The sequence below is a fragment of the Crocuta crocuta genome, unplaced genomic scaffold, assembly GCF_008692635.1.
Source record: "Crocuta crocuta isolate KB4526 unplaced genomic scaffold, BGI_CrCroc_1.0 scaffold30, whole genome shotgun sequence".
Classification (NCBI taxonomy): Eukaryota; Metazoa; Chordata; class Mammalia; order Carnivora; family Hyaenidae; genus Crocuta; species Crocuta crocuta.
In genome coordinates this window covers 9,827,996-9,846,395 of record NW_027528345.1, presented here as the reverse complement: position 1 = coordinate 9,846,395, position 18,400 = coordinate 9,827,996, and the positions used below count along the sequence as shown (strand labels likewise).

The window sequence follows — 18,400 nt, the reverse complement described above, 5'->3', positions numbered from 1 at the left end:
TTGTTAGCAAAGCAGAATTCCCTTCCAGAAGTTCTCAACTCCCATAATTTTGTGTCATTTCTTTCTTTTCAAAAACCGGCTGGGCTATACCATTGGCTATTAGATACACAAACAGATGCCCCTGGGATGGATGGGAGAGGAGTGTAGGTAGTCTAATCCTGGTAAGGACTCAATTTCAGAACCCATTCACAGGCCAGGACAAAAAGGAAAATGAAATCCAAATACTGTTTAATGAGTCTTTCCTACTAAGACATAAACATTCTATAATGTCTTTCTCACTTCTCACCACGTGCCCCAGCCCATACCTACCAAAATATCTCCTGTGCAAAGTTTAATACTAATCCACACTAAAGTAACCAATGTGGGTAAGAGTTGGGCAGCAGATCGCCATGCCATAGCACCTCAGAAAGCAGAAATACCTCCCTGTTCTGTATAGAAAGACTGAGACTGCAGATGGCAGGGAATAGCCTCCCTAAATTGAAATGAATCTGCCAAAGGATGACAAGAGAGTTCTGCAAGGAGAATCCGCAAGTGAAAAGGGCCATCTTACAAGCAGTGAGCTCCTTCCCGTGAGATTCATCTTACCCTTGGAGTTGTCTCATTCTCAGGGCTTCTGCTATCACACTGGGCCCAGATGAGCTCTGGCCCATTTTAAAACTATAGCCTAAGAACAGCCAAACTTCAAACCACTTCTCTGGTTCTCCATGAATAACTAAAAAAAAAAAAAGGCTGGGTTTTTTTTTTTCTTTTAAGTTTATTTATTTATTTTGAGAGAGGGAGTGAGAGAGAGATTGAGAGTATGAGCAGGGAAGGGGCAGAGAGAGAGGGAGAGAGAGAGCGAATCCCAAGCAGGCTCCTTGCTGTCAGTGCAGAGCCTGACATAGGCCTCCATCCCACAAACTGAGATAATGACCTGAGCCGAAATCAAGAGTTGGACACTTAACCTACTGAGGCAACCAGGTACCTCTGGAATTTTTCTTAATTGTAAAACAAGAGACAGACGGTCTAGGAAAGAGTAGGTACCACTTGTACCATACCACCACAATACAATTCATCATTCCTAATTAGTTTCTTTCTAACTCTTATTTTTAAGCATTCATACAGTGATTTGCAAGAAACCAAGAGGAAATTTTTTTTAATAGAAAATACACTAATGCAGTCTAGGAAAATTCAGCCTTACAGGTAAAACCTTCATTTCATACCAGTTAACTCCCCTAGACACTCAAGCCCTGTTTCCTTACATGGGCTGAAAGGAGGAAAGGATTATATTAAAGTTATATTTGCTCACTCTACATATGCTAGCTTCTTTATCCCAGCAACCCTTTAAAAGTACATACTATTGGGACACCTGGGTGGCTCAGTCAGTTAAGCGTCCAACTTCAGCTCAGGTTATGATCTCACGGTTCGTGGGTTTGAGCCCTGCGTCAGGCTCTGTGCTGCCAGCTAGCTCAGAGCCTGGAGCCTGTTTCAGATTCCGTGTCTCCTTCGTTCTCTGACCCTCCCCTGCTCACGCTGTCTCTCTCTCTCTCTCTCTCTCTCTCTCTCTCAGGAGAGAAAAAAAACATTAAGAAAAAGTACATACTATTATCTCAATTTTAGGGGAAACTTAGGTTCTGAGAGACTAAAGAAACCCGGGATCACCCAGCTAGAAAATCATGGAACCAGGTTAAAATCCTAATCCTAATCCTTCTGATGTTAAAGCTCATGCTTAAAGTCAAAAGACAAGCCAGAGACTGGGGGGGAAATATCTATAACACATATGACAAAGGATGCCAAGGATACCAACAAAATAGATTTCACAAAGACAAGAAGGAAGATAATTTTTTTAAAAAGGAGATAATACTTACATTCAGGCTTTCACTAAAGAGGAAATGCAAGTAGCCAACAAAAATTTGAAAACATGCTGAACTTTACTATGAGCCATGGAAACGCAAATTAAAGTCATCAGATACTATTCCTCACTCATCATCTTGGCAAAAATTTAAAAGAGTGATAACAGTCCATTCCAATTACAAGGAAAGGGCCACTTCCTTATACTGCTGGTGGAAGTGTAAATTATTATAATATTTTCCAGAAGTAACCTGGTACAGTATCAATGCAAATTTAAAATATACATTATGTTTGACCTTATATTATCACTTACTGGAACCCAGCCTCAAAAAAAACAAAAAACACCAGTACACACATTTGAAGATATTTATTGTAGCATTGCTCATGTTGAAACAATAGAAACTGCTCCTCAATAGTTCCTTTTTTTTTCTTAATTTATTTTTGAGAGACAGAGAGAGTGTGAGTGGGGGCAGGACAGGGAGAGGGAGACGGGATCTAAAGTGGGCTCTGTGCTGACAGCAGAGACCCCAATATGAGGCTTGAACTCACGAACTGTGAGATCATGACCTAAGCCAAAGTCCGATGCTTAACTGACTGAGCCACCCAGGCATCCCAATAGTTCCTGTTTTAACAAATTAAAATATAGCCATATTTTTATAATAAAAGCTCATAACAAAATTTGAGAATAGTAAAATAATTTTCCAAATTAAGTAAAGCCCCTAATCACTCTTTTGTCCATTTTCCTTAATAGACTATTTTTAATATATTTACATTTTGGAGAAGTAGTACTACATACCATGTTAATAAGTTATTAATCAATAGCCTATGAAAATGCCTCATTAAAATTCCATGTGATGATTTCAGATTCTAAGTGTTTATAAAAGGAAACACATATCAATTTTTGGCAACTTTACAAAGGTATAAAAGTTAATTTGGCCTTGAAATCGTGGTATATAAATGCATTGGTAGGAGCACCTGGGTGGTTCAGTTGTCGAGCATCTGACTCTTGATTTCTGCTCAGGTCATGATCTCAATGGTTCATGAGATCGAACTCTGCTTTGGGCTCGGTGCTGATAGCATAGAGCCTATTTGTAATTCTCTCTCTCTCCCTCTTTCTCTTCTCCTCCCCCTGCTCATGCTCTCTCTCTCTCTCTCTCTCAAAATAAATAACTAAACTTTAAAAAATTCACTGGCAGAAACTGTTTAAGTTTTTTTATATATGAATACAAAGAAAAACACATCTACAAATTTCATTCCTCTCAATTGATCAGGTCAGACTATATTTTGTTTTAATCTGCAAAGAATATTAGCCAAAATAACCCTTCTTTAAATATATATATATATAGATGTATATATATACCTATATATCACTCAGAGTTAGCTGCCAGAAAAAAAAGGGAGAAAAGTTTGAGGGATGCACACAAGCACAAAAGAAGAGCAAGAAAGCTAGAGTAAAAGTATATAATTTTAATATCATGTCCTTTTCTCCAGTCTTCCTGTGCATTCTAGCTGTTTCTTCTACACTTGGCTGGTTACATGGAAATTAAACAAGACCCTGTTGAGATACTCAAGTGCTGATTTTCTCAGGTTTCCCCAGAGCCCCCATAAAGGTACATGAGATATAAAGTCATGAAATTTCCCTTGAGTCCTCCTAAAACAATGTCATCTGCCCTTTCTCCAATGTTCCAGGGCACTCCACTTATAATTCTTATGACACTTAGTTCAAAACACTGAAGGAGGCGACCTTCAATATCTGTGTATGTTATATCCTCCACCAGACTGTAAGCTCCTAGGCAGCAGGGCATGTAGTTCAGCTTCAGGGGGAGACCCGAGAATTCAGCCAGTCCAACCACCCATGTAAAATCTGAGGGCTCTCTACAATACTTCACTGAGCAGAAAAGTTTGTGATGGGGTATGACCCCCAATGCACAGCAGTTTGTTCCTTCTTGGGAAAAGCGTATCTCCTAGAAAACTCTCCTATAAATGGAATTAAGATATTTTTCTGCAATTTTTTCATTTAACCCCTCTCTTACCCATTGGTAATTTACAGAATAGATCAAATCCCTATTGCCACAGGACAGTTTGTGAAATATTAGAACCTTCATATTTTTCCTACAATCTCCTAACTCAGTACTTTGCACAGGAAAGAAAAAGAAAGAAAGAAAGAAAGAAAGAAAGAAAGAAAGAAAGAAAGAAAGAAAGAAAGAAAGAAAGAAAGAAAGAAAGAAAGAAAGAAAGAAAGAAAGAAAGAAAGAAAGAAAGAAAGAAAGAAAGAAAGAAAGAAAGAAAGAAAGAAAGAAAGCGGGAGGGAGGGAGGAAGGAAAGGGAAAGAAATTGTTAAACAATCTTCCTCCAGCACTCATCAATGTACCAGGGTGGTGCAAGTTTGTTTATTCTCTAAAAGATATTTTATTGGTTTTGTAATATGCCTTTAATTTCACTATCTAGTTTTAAGAAGAATTTGTTAGGAATACAATAACCGAGAATTCAGAAATTCAAAACATAAACATTACTCCACTACAATAGCTTTCTCACTCCTTTAAGGTTTTCTCATCTCCACTGCAAGCGGACCATGTCTTTAATGCTGTTGGGATGACCTGTGTGGGCAAGGCTGCACCAGGACCAGCTGCTTGGCTCTGCCAGGAAGAGTCCACCCTCAAGGGGCAATTTCTTCTCACCTCCAGGATCCCTTGGGTTTTCTGGGCTGACTCAGGGCTTCATACGCAGCCTGGATCTCCAGGAAGTGCCTCTGAGCCTCCTCTGTCTGGTGCCGGTTGTGGTCAGGGTGCCAGAACTTCACTAACTCCCGGTATCTTCGATGTATTTCTTCATTTGTTGCCCCCTCTGAGAGACTCAAAACCTCAGGGAAACAGAAGGTGACAAATTAAAATTCCATACATTTCAGAGAACCTGGGCCTCTCCCCACTTCCTTGCTAAATCAGGCTGTGCTATCTCTGGAATCGGCTTCTACTTGCCTGAGAGAAAGGCCCAGAGCCTCAGATTAGAATTCCAGTCTTTTTTTTAAAAAATGTATTTATTTATTTATTTTGAGAGAGACAGAAACAGTGCAGGTGGGAGAGGGGTAGAGAGAGAGAGGGAGAGAGAGAATCCCAAGCTGACTCAGCGGGGTCAGCGCAGAGCCAGACATGGGGCTTGAACCCATAAAACAGTGAGCCCATGACCTGAACTGAAACCAAGAGTTGGACACTTAACTGACTAAGCCACCCAGATGCCCCTAGAATTCCAGCCTTTTGAAACATGGGCTCACTCTGGATCTGATGGCAAGAACCAAGCTTTGCTCTGAATCACAGCTGCCCATTTTCTAACCTGGGACTTCACATTCCTGATAAGATCTCTTCCTTATAAGAGAAATAAGCATATATAAGTATACCAAAGACATGTACAAGAATGTTTACAACAGCTTTATTTAGAATGGCCCCAAACTGCAATTAACCTAAATGTTCATTTAGGTTAATAGGAGAAGATAGATAAAGTGTAGTGTATGTATACAATGGGATACTACACAACAATGGAAACAATTTATAATGGTTACAGTATTTATTCATACTGCATGCAACAGTATGAATAAATCTCACAAACATAATGTTGAATGAAAGAAATCAGACATGGGGTGTCTGGCTGGCTCAGTCTTGGTAGAGCATGTGACTCTTGACCTCAGGGTTGTTAGTTCAAGCCCACGCAAGGTGTGGAGCCTACTTTAAAAACATAAAATAACAATAAATTAATTTATTAATTTAAAAAAGAAAAAGTCAGACATAAAAGAGAACATACCAAATGATTCCATTTATATGAAGTTCAAGAATGGGCAAAATTAATCTATGGTAGTGGAAGTCAGAATAGAGGCTCTTCTAAGGAAAGGAGTATAGAGTGGGAAGGGACACAAAGGAAACTTCTCGGTGCTGGATATATTCTGTACCTTGATTTGAGTGGTGGTTACATAGATGTATACATAAAATGTGTTGTCAGCATAGAGCCCGACACAGGGCTTGATCTCACAACTGTGAGATCACGACCTGAGCCAATATCAAGAGTCAGATGGGTGGCTTAGTCGGTTAAGCGTCCGACTTTCGCTTAGGTCATGATCTCGCGGTTCGTGGGTTCGAGCCCCGCGTCGGGCTCTGTGCTGACTGCCAGCTCAGAGCCTGGAGCCTGTTTCAGTCTGTGACTCCCTCTCTCTCTGACCCTCCCCTGCTCACGCTGTCTCTCTCTCTCTCTCCTAGAAATAAATAAAACATTTAAAAAAAAAAAAAAGAGTCAGACACTCAACTGACCGCGCCACCAAGGCACCATATATGTTACATGTTACTTTATATATGTTATACCTCAATAAAAAGTAAACAATATATACCTATTTTTTCCCACTCACTGTTAGTGACTCTGTACCTTCACTCATTGCACAAAGAAGCCCAAAGAAACCAGGACACCCTTTCAGGGCCCACCCCAGCAGACATGAAAACAGTACTTCCATATATGGGGCATCAGTTCCAATAAGGCTTAGCCTACCTCCCAGAGCTGTCCCAGATGGGAATGAGAGGGGACAAAGACTTACCTGGTAAGCCAGCTGACGCTTCTCGTCCTGAAAACTGCTAACAAACTCATAGAGCTTCTCCCACTCGTGGAAGGAGTCGTTGCTGAAACCATGATCCCCCACCAGCAGCCTCCAGATCCGGTAAGGCAGAAGAAAGACAGACTCTGTGATGTGGCCAAGGAGGGGGAAGAAGCTGAACCACCTCAAAAAGGAGCCAAAGGTCTCTGCCACATAGCTGATGGTGGCCGTTGTGTTGCAGAAGGTGCTGTAGGCTAGTGGGCCTGTGAAAGCAAGGTAAGCCAAGCCCAGACGGTAGAGCCGAACACTGAGCGTCTCTGCCCCAAGTGAAGTTTTATAGCGGCGATGCCTCTGGGCTGTGATGCTGGCAGCCAAACTGATGGGCAGGATGGCTATGGGGCGGCCGTAGAAGATAGGGGAAGTAAGAAATGCTGCCCCTAGAATATTTTTAAACTCTGAGGTCTGGTTGCCAACAGCAGCCACCAGCAAGACCCCTAAGCCAACTGCCAGTGGGAGGCCCACAATATAGAAGTTGGCCATGAAAGAAAGGCTAATGAGAGCCACCAGGCCAAAATAGATGCCCACTATCACCTGGGCAACAAAGCGAATGAAACTTAGAGGGGGTGTCCTCCCTACTGAGCTCTGCCTCTGCCCCTGGGGTCTGTTGGCCTGCGCTACAAAGCTTGGGAGCTTCCAGAACTCCCAAAGCCAGCCCAGCCCACCCCCTCCCAGGGTAAGCATCCAGAGCAGTGCATGACTGTCCCTCCCCAGGTACAGGTGGTGGAGCCCAGCAGGGCCTCCTACAGCCCAAAGGGCATAGGTCACCAGGAGCCCTTTGGCCATCCTTTAGGGAAAGGGTGTCAGATCAAGTCCAGTGGCACCTGACATTCGGCCCAGAGGGCAGAAATCTGGGGTCATCTGTGAGAAACATGGCAGTCATGGTCCCAGATCCTAAGAGACAGAAAAAAACAGTCATGGGACTATATCCAAGACCCCAAGAGTAACTATCTCTCCTTCCAATAATAATCAAGTGCAGATCTTCCTGAGTGTCCCTGAAATGCAGGTTCTCCTATACCCTTTGGTCTGGTGCCTTATTTCTGTTTTTTTAGAAGCACAGCCAACTCCAAATTTAGAGAAGAAAAATGTTTTAAATGCTTTCAGTTGATTTAGAACCCAGCACATGGAAGGAAAAGCAGAAGCTTAAATTTCAGACCACTGATTCCTGGAATGATTCATGGGAGAGTGGAGTGAACAGCAGTGAAGAGAACACCTTTCTAAAGTTCCTACACATTTTGAAAGCCCCTTGGCCTCCCAGCCCTCCTCAACTCGCATATGGCCGCCCTCAGACACATGGCCAAGATTTCTCTCCAGCCTTGCCATTTCTCCAGGCCATGAAATCTTCCCACAAGTCAACCTTGAAAGACGTCCTGAAGTCCCTCCACGTAAACAGCTCTGTTAAACAAATGTTTTGACTTAAACCCTGGCACCCCTTCCAGGGCAGACTTGGAGTCTCTCCAAAGAGGCCGGTTGAATCCCCAGAATACCAAGTCAGATGCCAAAGTGTGCCTGCCAGGATCTCCCCTCTACGTAGAATAGGCCTCAAGACCACCCACCAGCTACCCGCTAGTCCCAGGGTGGACTGCCGTACCTGGGTACCCCGGCTCCCAGACCCCGTCAGACCAGTCATTTCCTTTGGCTACAGAGTCAAAATGGCCCCCTGTCACTCAGCTCTCACTTCCACCCAAATGGACTTTGTCTTTCTGTGTTTGCTGTGTCACGGAAGTGGGGCCGTCCGGGTCAGGCCCCTCCCTAAGTGCCCCCCCCACACACACACACACATACCCGGTCCCCTTGGGATCACCTTTCAGCCTCTGGCTCCTCTCGCCCGCCCTCTAAGGTAAACTCGGTGTGAGGCTCTCAGGGCTCCCCAGGCTCAAAACGGCTGGCGCAGCGCCCTACTCCAGGCCGAAGCGCGCCTGCACCGCTACACCACCGTCGCCAGGTGGCGCTGCCGCTCACAGAAGGGCGGGTCTGGGCGGGTCTCCAGACTCACCTTGTCCAGTTGCCGGGGCAAATCAGCCCAGGGTGGTTCGCCATAAACGCAAAAATAGACCTTTGATCGCCCCTTTCCATCCCTACAAATGAGACGGTGACTTGTCCCTCACCTCAGGGTGCACTCTCTTCCTACTCCGTTGTTTTCCAAAACTGCCTTGGATGGCTCCACTTCCAATTCCTCTAAGGCCGACTTACCCCTCTCTGGCTGCAGAGAGGACTCCCAGCCCTGAGTTTGCTTCATTTGCCCCGCCCCCAGGCCTGCCAGTCAGGAGGATTACCTCTAGAACTGAGCCTGAGACCGGAGGGGCCTCCAGATCCAGTGGGTGCCCGAACCTGCTCTTTCCTGAAGGCTACAGGCTAGAGGCAGAAATAGTAGCAGAAAGGTATATGCGTCCCACCTGGAGAGCAGAGCGAGAGCAGCAAAGTGGTCTGCCTTCCTCCCATCTCAATGCAGGGAAGGAGCTGGAATGCAAGATGCCTTCGCTTCAGTGCCCTGGACTCCAATCCTGGCTCTGCTACGTGACCTTGGCCAAGTCACGTAGCTTCTTGGGCCTGTTTCCTCCTCTGTAGAAGAAAGGCTTGGCTCTCCAAAGTGCCTCAGCTTTGACCTGGGGGTGGGGTGGGCCTGGTGGCCCTCACACGGCCAGCCCCTCAACCCTTATCCCGGCCAGGGGAGGGAAGAGGGCTCTCCTAAGGCGCCTTAGGGCTCACTGAGGGGCCAGGGCTGGGAGGGGCCCCAAAGCGACGCGGGAGCTGCCCGCTGGGGGGCGGGGGCGGACAGGGCGCTGAATAATGAATGAGACTTAATTGGGCCCGCACTGAGAGGCGGCGCGCTAAGCTCGGCAAACAGCTCGGGCGGNGGCGGTGGCCGCCGCCGCTGGACAAACAAACTCGCTCCCGGCGCTGGAAGCGGGGTGGGGGAGGCAGCGGCGGGACGCAGAGGGAAGGGGCTGGCCGCCCGGCCAGGGGCCGCCGCGCGCAGCCAGCTCGGAGGCCGGAGGAACCCAGGACTGCTGGGCTAAGCGGACCTCTCAGAGAGTGGCGGTCGGGGCGGGTGCTCGGGGTTCCATCTCAGCAAGCAGATGGTGCGGTGGGAGCCAGGGGCCCAAGGGCGACAGGAGTGCGCGGAAAAGATGGGAGAAACGAGTGGAGGGCGGAGGAGAGAGGGAGAAGTGAACGGAGAAAAAGCACACCGAGGGAGGGGCTGTCGGGAATGGGGGGCGGGAGAGGAGCCGTTACCGAGAGGAAAGGGAAGAGCGATGGAGGAACAAGCGAAGGGAGGCGCGAGGGGCCGGGAGAAGAATTGGAGAAGAGTCAAGGAGAGGGATGGGAGGTGANTCGCCCCGCCCCGCTCCCGCCCCTGCGCTCTCTCCAGCCGCCCGCACTCACTTTGTCACAATTACGGGGGCCGTCACTCGGCCCGGATTGTTTTCCCCAAATTGTTGTTCTATAAACTGGCGGGGGGGGGAGAGTGGGGGGACCTGACAAGCTGAAGCGGGAGGGGAGGGTCTGAACCGCGGTGGGCGACGTGGCGGAGTATTTACGCACGAAAGGACCGGGTCGGGCAGGTGAATCCCGGGACCCACGGGGGAACTCTGGTTGGTGTCCCAGCCTCGCAGCTGATCCCGCTTTTAACCTTCCCGGCCTTTCTTAGCCTCGGCTGCCTCAGTTTCTCCAAAAGAGAACTGTGAGGATTGGAGGGTAGCGGCTGCGGAGGCCGTTGTAGGTAGGGCCCAAACTTCCCTGCTCATCCATTCTGTTTTGTTCTTTATACCCTGGNCTGTTTCCTCATTCCATTGCCCTAGGGTCGGCCGGGCCGGGACCCCGCCTGGCTCCGAGTGCCTGGGACGCGGTTGGCTCCCGTGCCCCCTCCCCCAGTCCGGGTGATTTACACGCGGGCTCCGCGCAGCGGCCGCTTCCCAATCAGGAATATCGACCCCGGGCGGGGCCCCCGGGCCGCATCGATCCCTCTAAGGCNGTGCTTGTGCCCTGAATGAGAAGCGACCTGGTCGTGGCCCGGCCCTGACACTGTGTGGCCATCCTTGGGTTTTAGTCGCCTCTAGATGGGGGCAGGAAGGAAGCCCTGCTCCCTCTCCCATTCTCATGGACTTCACCGTTGCACGGGCGTATTCTCAAAGGGAGAACCCCCAGAGGAACAAAGACATAACCCAAAATGTAGGAAGACAAATTTGGAGGAGATCCCTAAACATGGACACAAGGAGAGGTACAGAGACAAAGATATAAAGGCTCCAAGAGACACCCTAGCTATGAGGAAGAGCTAGGCAAAGGGAAGGTGGCTGAAAGACACTGAACAAAGCAGGCAACCGGAGATCCAGAGTCACCCCCAACTCTGCCCTAGGCACACAGGAGATTCAGGACTGGGAAGAAAGTTAGGCTTGACCTTTTAATGTGTTTGAGAGTGGGTGAGAACAAAGCCAGGTGAAGAAAGAGAGTTATTGGGGAGAGGAATTAGACTATAATCAGCATTATTCTTCCAAGGTGTCAACTAGTAACTGGACCTAAAAGGTAAGGGTCCCACGGGCCACTAGCCCAGGCTCCAAAGAAGCGGGCTCTCTTAGAGGTCTGATGGTCTGACCCATGCCTGAGACCCAACTCCTCCTCTCTGACCACCACCAGCCTAGGGAACCAGATCGGCTGGAGATTACATCCTGCATGTGATGAAGATTGAGTATATGTAGGAGTGTGGGCGATAGAAAACTCTAGTAGTGACCACTTCTTTCGTCAGGATTCAGCAAATGGGTCTCCAGGCTTTGGAAAAACCATCCACTACTTTCAGGAAGCTTAGGGAAAGGGTGACATTTTGGGTGGAAATGGTGAAAAGGAGCAGTTGTCCAGACCAGCATCCTCACAGTTAACATCTATCCCCCCCACCCCCAGCAGCATACCTCAGCTGTCATTGTGCACACTGCCATTTCCTACAGAACTGGAGAGAGAGAGAGAGCTGACAGCAAGTAGTGGGGGGGGGGAGAGCACAGACACGAAGGAGCAAGCTGCAGCTGATCCTCAGACACACACAACACACCACCACTGACAAAATCAGGTCGACACATTCCTAACACTGACCCACGCTGTCACGGACTTCCACGTGTGATCCACACTCATCAATCCCTGTCACACACACACCACCTCTGTGTGCACAGACATGCACGATTCCTCCCAGTTCAGGCTGAAGCGCCCAGTCCTAAGGCCTGTCCACACACTCTATTGATATTAGACCTGAAATCGCCTATCAGGGAGAAGAGGGCTTAGGCCCCCGCCCCCGTTCCCCAAATTCTATAACCAGAGCCAGCTCCAACAGCTGAGAGCCGGAGCTCAAGAAGTCAAGTACCAGGGCTGAGGCGACGAACAGGGAGCTGACCCGGCGGTGGGGCTATTAAACTCCTCCCTTACTCTCCCTCCTGTCACTGGCCTCTTTCCTCGCACGTCCACTCGTTGCTCGCCCAGCCCGCCATCCGCCTGTCAGTCGAGTAATGAATGCGCGCTCCGGGCCCCGGGCCCCCCCGGAGTCGTTCATCACTGCCAGCCACCGCCCACCTCTCTGCCGCCCGCCGGGAGGGCTAAGCGGCCCAGGCGGCTAGAGCCCCTCTCCCCCCCACCTCGACCACTAATTGTCAGATTGAGATGTTGATTTGTCAGCTGGGAGCTAGAGCCAAAGAATCCGCAGTAAAACCCGGACTCCTTGAACTTCCTCTCGGCTCCGTGCGGGTTCGCCCAGCCTTGGAGCTTTTCTGGATTTGATGTGGATGGGTTGGATTTTGCTTAAGAGATCGGGGAATAGAAGCACAATATCATTCTATTCCGATAGGAGGCGCACCAGGCTACAGACCCTCAGTTTCCCTAGGAAAGCTCTTCTTGGGCGCAGTTCCACGTGTATAGACCAGAGGCCCTTAGGGCTTCGTCCCCCAGTCTCCCAGCAGGGGGCGCCTGGGCCACCACTCTCTTTTCTGCAGCCAGATCTCTGCTTCCGCACTGAAGCCCCCCAAGGCAGCGGTCGTCCAGCCCGCCTTCAGGTCAAGCCAGGGGCCATATCCTGCCCTCTCTCTCCTGCAGGTGTCTCCGGCCTCCCTCAGTCCTCCGTCTTCCCGCAGGAGGCGCCCCTGTTGCGGGTCCGCTCTCTCCTAGCCCTAGGCGCCTAGGCTGCAGTCCCACCCCCGCCCTCTCCCCAGCCCCGGCCCCGGAGCTCCCCCGGCGGCCGGCTGAGTGACGGGCGGCCGGTGATTATGCGGAGGGGGGAGCGGGGTGCGCCGCGGGCGGCAGCGCTGACCCTTCACATTTCCGATCCGCCGGGACCCTCATCCATCCGAAGCTGCTCTTTGTCTGGCCGCCTAATTGCCGGCGGACAGGATGGATGGCGGGACCGACAGCCGCGGAATCCCTAATAAAGGCCGCGGCCGCCGGGGAGGGAGCGCGGAAAGGAGGGGGAGCAACAAGGAAAGGATGGAAGGAGGTGGGAGGAAGCACCGGGCCGCGGCGGCCGCCGGCTCAGAGGCGCGGCGCGCGGCGCGCACGGGAGCCAGGCCCGCCTAGGGTGCAGGACCCGGCGTCCTGGGTCGACCCACTTCTGGGCGCGGTGGATATAGGGCTCGTTAAGTCTCCTGCTTGTTGGAGAAGAGCAAAGAGCTGGGTACCACCAGCAGAAAGAGCATCCTAGGGCCGACCCGCTTAGCCTTGCCCTCGAGGCATCCAGCCTGGCGCTGCCTCCAGGGCTCCCGGCTCTTGCCTGCTGGCGCCCCTCCTTCGGCCCCCCTCACAACCCCTCCTCTGCTCACCTGTCGGTCTCCCAGCGCGGATCCAATATCCCGGCGGAGAAATGAGGGGTCTGACAGCTGTCTGTGCGGCCGCTCGCCACATTTCATTAACTGGAGGCTGGAGCGGGAGAATGGTGGGGGCGAGGGGAGAGCAAAATGAGGTGGAGAGGGAGGCTAGAGCTAGGAGACGCACCTGGCCAGGGGTCAAGGAAGTAAGTCGGCAGCGCGATCTAGCCTGACAAACACCTTGGAAAGAATCACTACCCCTCCCTATGGGAGTCAGGAGCCTGTCCTCAGCGCTGTGGGTGCTAGCTCGGCCCTTTGAGCCCAAGGCTGTACCGAGCTGCGGTGCCCGGAGGAACGGAAGCCCTAGGCCGAATGGCACAGTGCGCCTCTCGCCCCGCGGCCGAGGTCTGCCGACCCTCGGAGCAATGGGGCAGAGTGTGCGCAGAATCTTGGGCCATGACTGTTTTCCTTCCCACTCGTGGTGGGAGGAGGAGAGCGGCCCTCCACCCTCCCAGACAGCTTTCCTCTTATTCGCCTCTTGAGAACATTTTCCTCCGATTTGTTTGGTTTCATTCTCCATCCCTTTTCCTTGCCCACTCCTCTTCCTTCTGAACAGCCCCTCTCCGCAGCTAACTTCTGTCAACTGTTAGCTAACAATTGAACACCTGTTGGATGTCAGGCTCCACAGCGCTGGGGTGAGAGGTCAGGGACAGTGAGCCAACTGCCATGTTGGCCTCACACACATAGGTCTCCCCTGATACTCGTTCAAGTCTCACTCCTTCCCACTCCTGTCCTGCTTCGTTTACCCTTCCACTGCCTCCGGTGCCATTTCTCTTCTCCAGGGCACTGAAATCAAAACTAAAGTCCTAGGCCTGCCGCTTACAGGATGATACAGGACAAGCCATTTCTCCTTTCTGGGACCAGTTTCCTCATCTGTAAAAATGGAGACACTATATCCACTGCTCAGGGGTGCTTTGAGGATGTAGTAAGAACTTGCATAGAAAAGCCCTACAATACAGCATTATTTCCCTTTCCATGTTATCCCCTGTCCCATCAGGTGGGCAAAGTTCTTTTCTCTTCATACCAGGGGTCTGGTACCAGGCCACCCAGGTTGTTTCCAGTGCTGCATAGTCTTAGATGTGGGAGCAGGAAGCCAGAATGTTTGTGAGAGGATGAGGGCCACACTATGAATTACCCTGAAAAGTGAGGAAGGAGAGAGTGCAAGAAAACAAAAGTGCTTTCCTAGTTCTTAATGTGACATCAATCAGCTGGTTCCTCTCCTCTCACAAATGAGGAAACTGAGGCTTGTGGATGTTACACTGCAAGTGACAGGAACAGGTCACACTGCTAGGATCTTTCCTCCCATGAGCCCTCTATTGCTCATCTCCTCACTCCTCTTCTTCCCCTGAGGGGGTCTGGGTCAGTGACAAGGAGTGTGGGAGAAGGAACAAAAAGAGAGAACCTTCAAGGAGCCAGGACCTTTCCACTAGACTTCATAAAATTTTAACACGAAAACTTCCTTAAAGTAGGAGGCACATACCATATGCAAATCATATGCTAATCACATGCTAATCCAAAGTCTGGTCCTCAGAACTCTGACACACACCTGGCTGTAAGCTCTGGGGGAAATTCTTGGGAGACCCCTGGGTTTCAGGACAAACCAGACAAGAGAGGTATTCCATTTAGGCTCAGGTTATAGAGTTAGGGTTCATTTTAGGATTGAAGAGGAGTCAAGTGTATAGTTTGGAATTAGGATCAGGGTCAGTGCAGCATCAAGGATGGAGGTTAAGGTAGGATTCAGACTGGGCTGTGCTTTCATTTTATTTATTTTGAAGTAAGCTCTACGCCCATTGTGGGGCTTGAACTCATGACCCCAAGATCGAGAGTCTCATTCTCCACGGACTGAGCTAGCCAGGTGCTCCTGGGCTGTGCTTTTAAAGCGAGGAGTCTAGGGGACCCCTTAAAGGCCTCTTCTCTCCTCCCCTTCTCCCATCAGACTCACCCCCACCTTCACTGCCCTTGCTGTGTCCTGCAGCACATCCTTCCCTGCCTACTTCCCATTCCCAACCACACCACCTTCATGGGGCCTCTCAGTTTGGCTGCCTGAGAAGCTCTGGATAAATCGTCCCAGACCCCAGCCTGGGCCTCGGCATTTCCTCTTGAGCTCAGACACTTGGCTTCTGGCCCCAGGAGCACCGGCTGGCCTTGACCCTACCCAGGTCCCTCCTCGGCCGAATGTGACAGCTGCAGGGGAAGCAATAAGGACCTGGTGAGCTGGCAGCTTCATTCCAGAGCGTGGGGAAAGAGCAACAGAACATGAATAAATTCATGGAGCTGGCCCCTCAGCTCCCTGTGAGCTCCCCCCACCACACAGACCCGCTGCCGCCTGCAGCCCTGCTGGTCACCGCAGCTCACAGCCTGGGCCGGGGACGGGAGGAGAAGGGACGCTCCAGAGAGAAGAGGGCTGGGACCTGAAAGGGGCTGAGGTGAGGGGCTCAAAAAGAGGGCCTTGGTGAGTAGGAGAGTGGGATGGGGAGTGGGGCTGAGCACTGAGTGTCTCTGGTCAGCGGAGGGAGGGCAGGAGAAGGGGGAGGAGGAAGGAGAGGGTGGCAGGACCTGAGAACGATGGGGCTTGAGGATCGGGCAGGGTAGGCCAGCGTGAGCCCTGGCCTGCTCTCTCCTCTCTGATCCATCCATCATCCAGCCTGGGGGAGCAGTACCGGAATTAGACATGCACGGGGCCGACATGGCCCTCAGCCCCCCGAGGAAGACAAATGGCGACAAAGACCTTGAATAAAATTTGTATTTATGGTTGGAGGAGGAGGCCCCTCCCCCACTGACTGCCAATCCTTTCTCTCCCAACCCTTTCAAGCATGTAGGGGCCTCTCTCCACACCGGCCCAGCCTCAGCAACCTCTTTCTTCCTGCACCATTATGGGCTGGGAGGTGCAGGGAAGGGGTACAGAAAATGAGATGAGGGGAATCACCTTCCACCCAATAATCCTGGTGTGCCCTGTGCCTTCTATTTTGCACAACTTATGCCTATAAATCACAGTCCTGGCTTAACCTAGTCAATAAGAGGTCCTTTGCAGCTGTCCACCTCCAGGGTTTCCAAACATCCTCACTTTTGCCAGAGCTGAAGCCCCTTCTCCAGACCTCTGGCCCTGGGGTCCCTTGTGAGCAAGAAATTCCCCCCCAGAGGTGCCAAACCCTAAGGAAGGATGCAGCCACTGGCTTTCTTCCTGGACCCTGACCCCCCACAGAAAGGGATCTATCAAAGCTTGTGTCCCCTCCTGGTCACTCAGAGTGACAGAAACAGTCACCTCTCACAGGAAGATGCCCAGCATTTAATCTGCATTTTAGTTGTGTTAATTTGCATAACCAACTTCAAATCCCTCCCTCAAACATGTGTTATGTGGAGACCAACTTCTCTGGGTTTCCATCTAAACACAGACTTTTAGGAGGGGAAAAGAGGCAGAGATGCTGGGGCTGGACATGTTCTGGAACTGGGGCAGGGGTGGTGCTGGGCTGGGCAGGGCAGGGCAAGTGAGACTATAGCTGCTTTTGACTCTTTCTCCCCAGTAGATTCTCTACTCTTCAGTCCTAAGGAGAGATGGCATTCATGGGGTCCCACATTTAGACACTAAGAGGAAGCCAAATACAAAAACCTCCCTTCAAACAGCCCTCATACATACACACACAAAGACAACACACATCCACAATCCCACTCACCCAGGAACACACAAGGCCAGGGTCCCATGGCCTAACCGCACTTGCCAGCACACTGTCACAATGCACAGACCCAGAGCTTACCACTCTGTTGGAAGAACCGCCCCGCCCCCGCATCTTCCCCACAGTTGATATGTCACATTGGAGTCCGAACACGGACCTGGGTGTCTCTCTGCAGCGCGCCATTTACATTTCTCTCTCGATCTGTCAACCTGTCTCAGCTCTTGTCTCTCTCTCTCTGTCTCTGTCTCTCCCTCTCCCCCTCTGGGCCTGTCAGTTAGTCTCTTTTCGAAGCTTTGTCTCTGTCTCTGCGTCTCTATCTGGCTTTCTGTCTCTTTGATTTCTCTGTCGCTCCTTCTCTGCTTTCCTGTCGGTTTCCTGCTCGCTTCCCCAGACTGATCTGTTTTCTCTCTCGCTCCCTCACCCTCTTCTCTGCTCTGCGCCCCCACCCCAACACTGGGGGTCAAGGGTAGAGGTGGCTGGAAATTTGCCTTTTCCAATTCAGGCCAACATGTACTCGTTGAACCCTTTACCAAATGTTATTGGGACACGGGCACTGAGGGGCGTGGGGTGGCGAATTTCTTTTAACCCCCTTTTTGTATGTTTGTGGGCTTTTCTTTTCTTTTGGTGAGGGGTGCTTTTTAGCTCTGGAATCCACCTCTGTCTTCTTTCTGCCTGTATCTAGACCCCTTTTTATCCCATGTCTATTTCTGGCTTCCTCTGGGCTCCAGGAATACCGAACTCAGGGTGCGGCAAAAGTAAGGATAGGGTGGGGGCAGTGAACCCCTGCAGAATCCTCTCAGAACCAGGCAGGCACCGAGAAGCTGGGGGGACGCGGGTGGGGGCCTTTGCCTGCCCCGCCCCCGCGCTTCCCACTCTGGGCGCCAGGGGTCGCTCCGCCCCGGGCCGCTTATAGAGGCTCCCGCCGCGCAGCGGCTCACACCACCCGCACTGCCGCCCCGGGAGGGAGGGGAGGAAGGTTAGGGACGCAGAGAGGGAGAGCTCTAGCTGGAGAGAAACGCGGGGCCAGGCTCTAGCAGGGGCTGGGGCCGTGGCTGGGGTAGAGAGGCTCGTCAGTGCTCTCCAAGAGCCAGAGCGCAAACCTCCAAGGAGGTCGCGTCCGGTGGGCGCCACCCGCAGCGCAGAGCCCGGGACGTCCAGAGCGCGGAGAGTAGTCCCCCGCTCCGGCCGGGAGCGATCCGTCTGGGTAGCCGGGGACCTAGGCGCCGCCATCCTTAAGAAGGCAGCTATCCGGAGAACAGGCATCCTAGATCTGTAAGAAACCAGCCGTCCGAGAAGCCGCTGATTTCAGGCGCCCGGGAACGTTAGGCTGCTCAGGAGGGTAATAGAGGACCACGGGTTTTGAACCGTCGGGAGCCCCCTGGCCCAATTCACGGGGCGGGGGGGGAACCTCCGTCTTGACGGAAGGTTTGGGGAACGGCACC

The 18,400-nt window shown here is 51.2% G+C and overlaps 1 protein-coding gene across 5 annotated transcripts; it reads right to left on the bottom strand.

The window, feature by feature from the left end:
• Window positions 1-4,355: 4,355 nt before the first annotated feature.
• DNAJC22 (DnaJ heat shock protein family (Hsp40) member C22) lies at window positions 4,356-9,777 on the bottom strand. 5 transcript variants are annotated; one of them, XM_077753313.1, is made up of 4 exons: window positions 9,481-9,777; window positions 8,851-9,016; window positions 6,401-7,348; window positions 4,356-4,690 (listed from the first exon to the last, which is right to left on the bottom strand). In XM_077753313.1, the coding sequence occupies exons 3-4, from the start codon at window positions 7,238-7,240 to the stop codon at window positions 4,505-4,507; spliced, it is 1,026 nt and encodes a 341-aa protein (XP_077609439.1). In that variant the 5' UTR covers window positions 7,241-7,348; window positions 8,851-9,016; window positions 9,481-9,777; the 3' UTR covers window positions 4,356-4,504. The 5 variants fall into 5 exon arrangements, with proteins under 5 accessions (XP_077609439.1, XP_077609440.1, XP_077609442.1 ...); XM_077753314.1 differs by having other exon boundaries at window positions 9,692-9,777; XM_077753316.1 differs by lacking the exons at window positions 8,851-9,016; window positions 9,481-9,777 and adding an exon at window positions 8,240-8,367.
• Window positions 9,778-18,400: the final 8,623 nt, after the last annotated feature.

Excerpts from the sequence above, each read along its gene's own strand:
- DNAJC22 (XM_077753313.1), bottom strand. The coding sequence starts at position 7,240 with ATGGCCAAAGGGCTCCTGGTGACCTATGCCCTTTGGGCTGTAGGAGGC. Across the intron at positions 4,691-6,400 it reads AGCGTCAGCTGGCTTACCAG|GTTTTGAGTCTCTCAGAGGG; the intron begins GTAAGTCTTTGT and ends TGTTTCCCTGAG.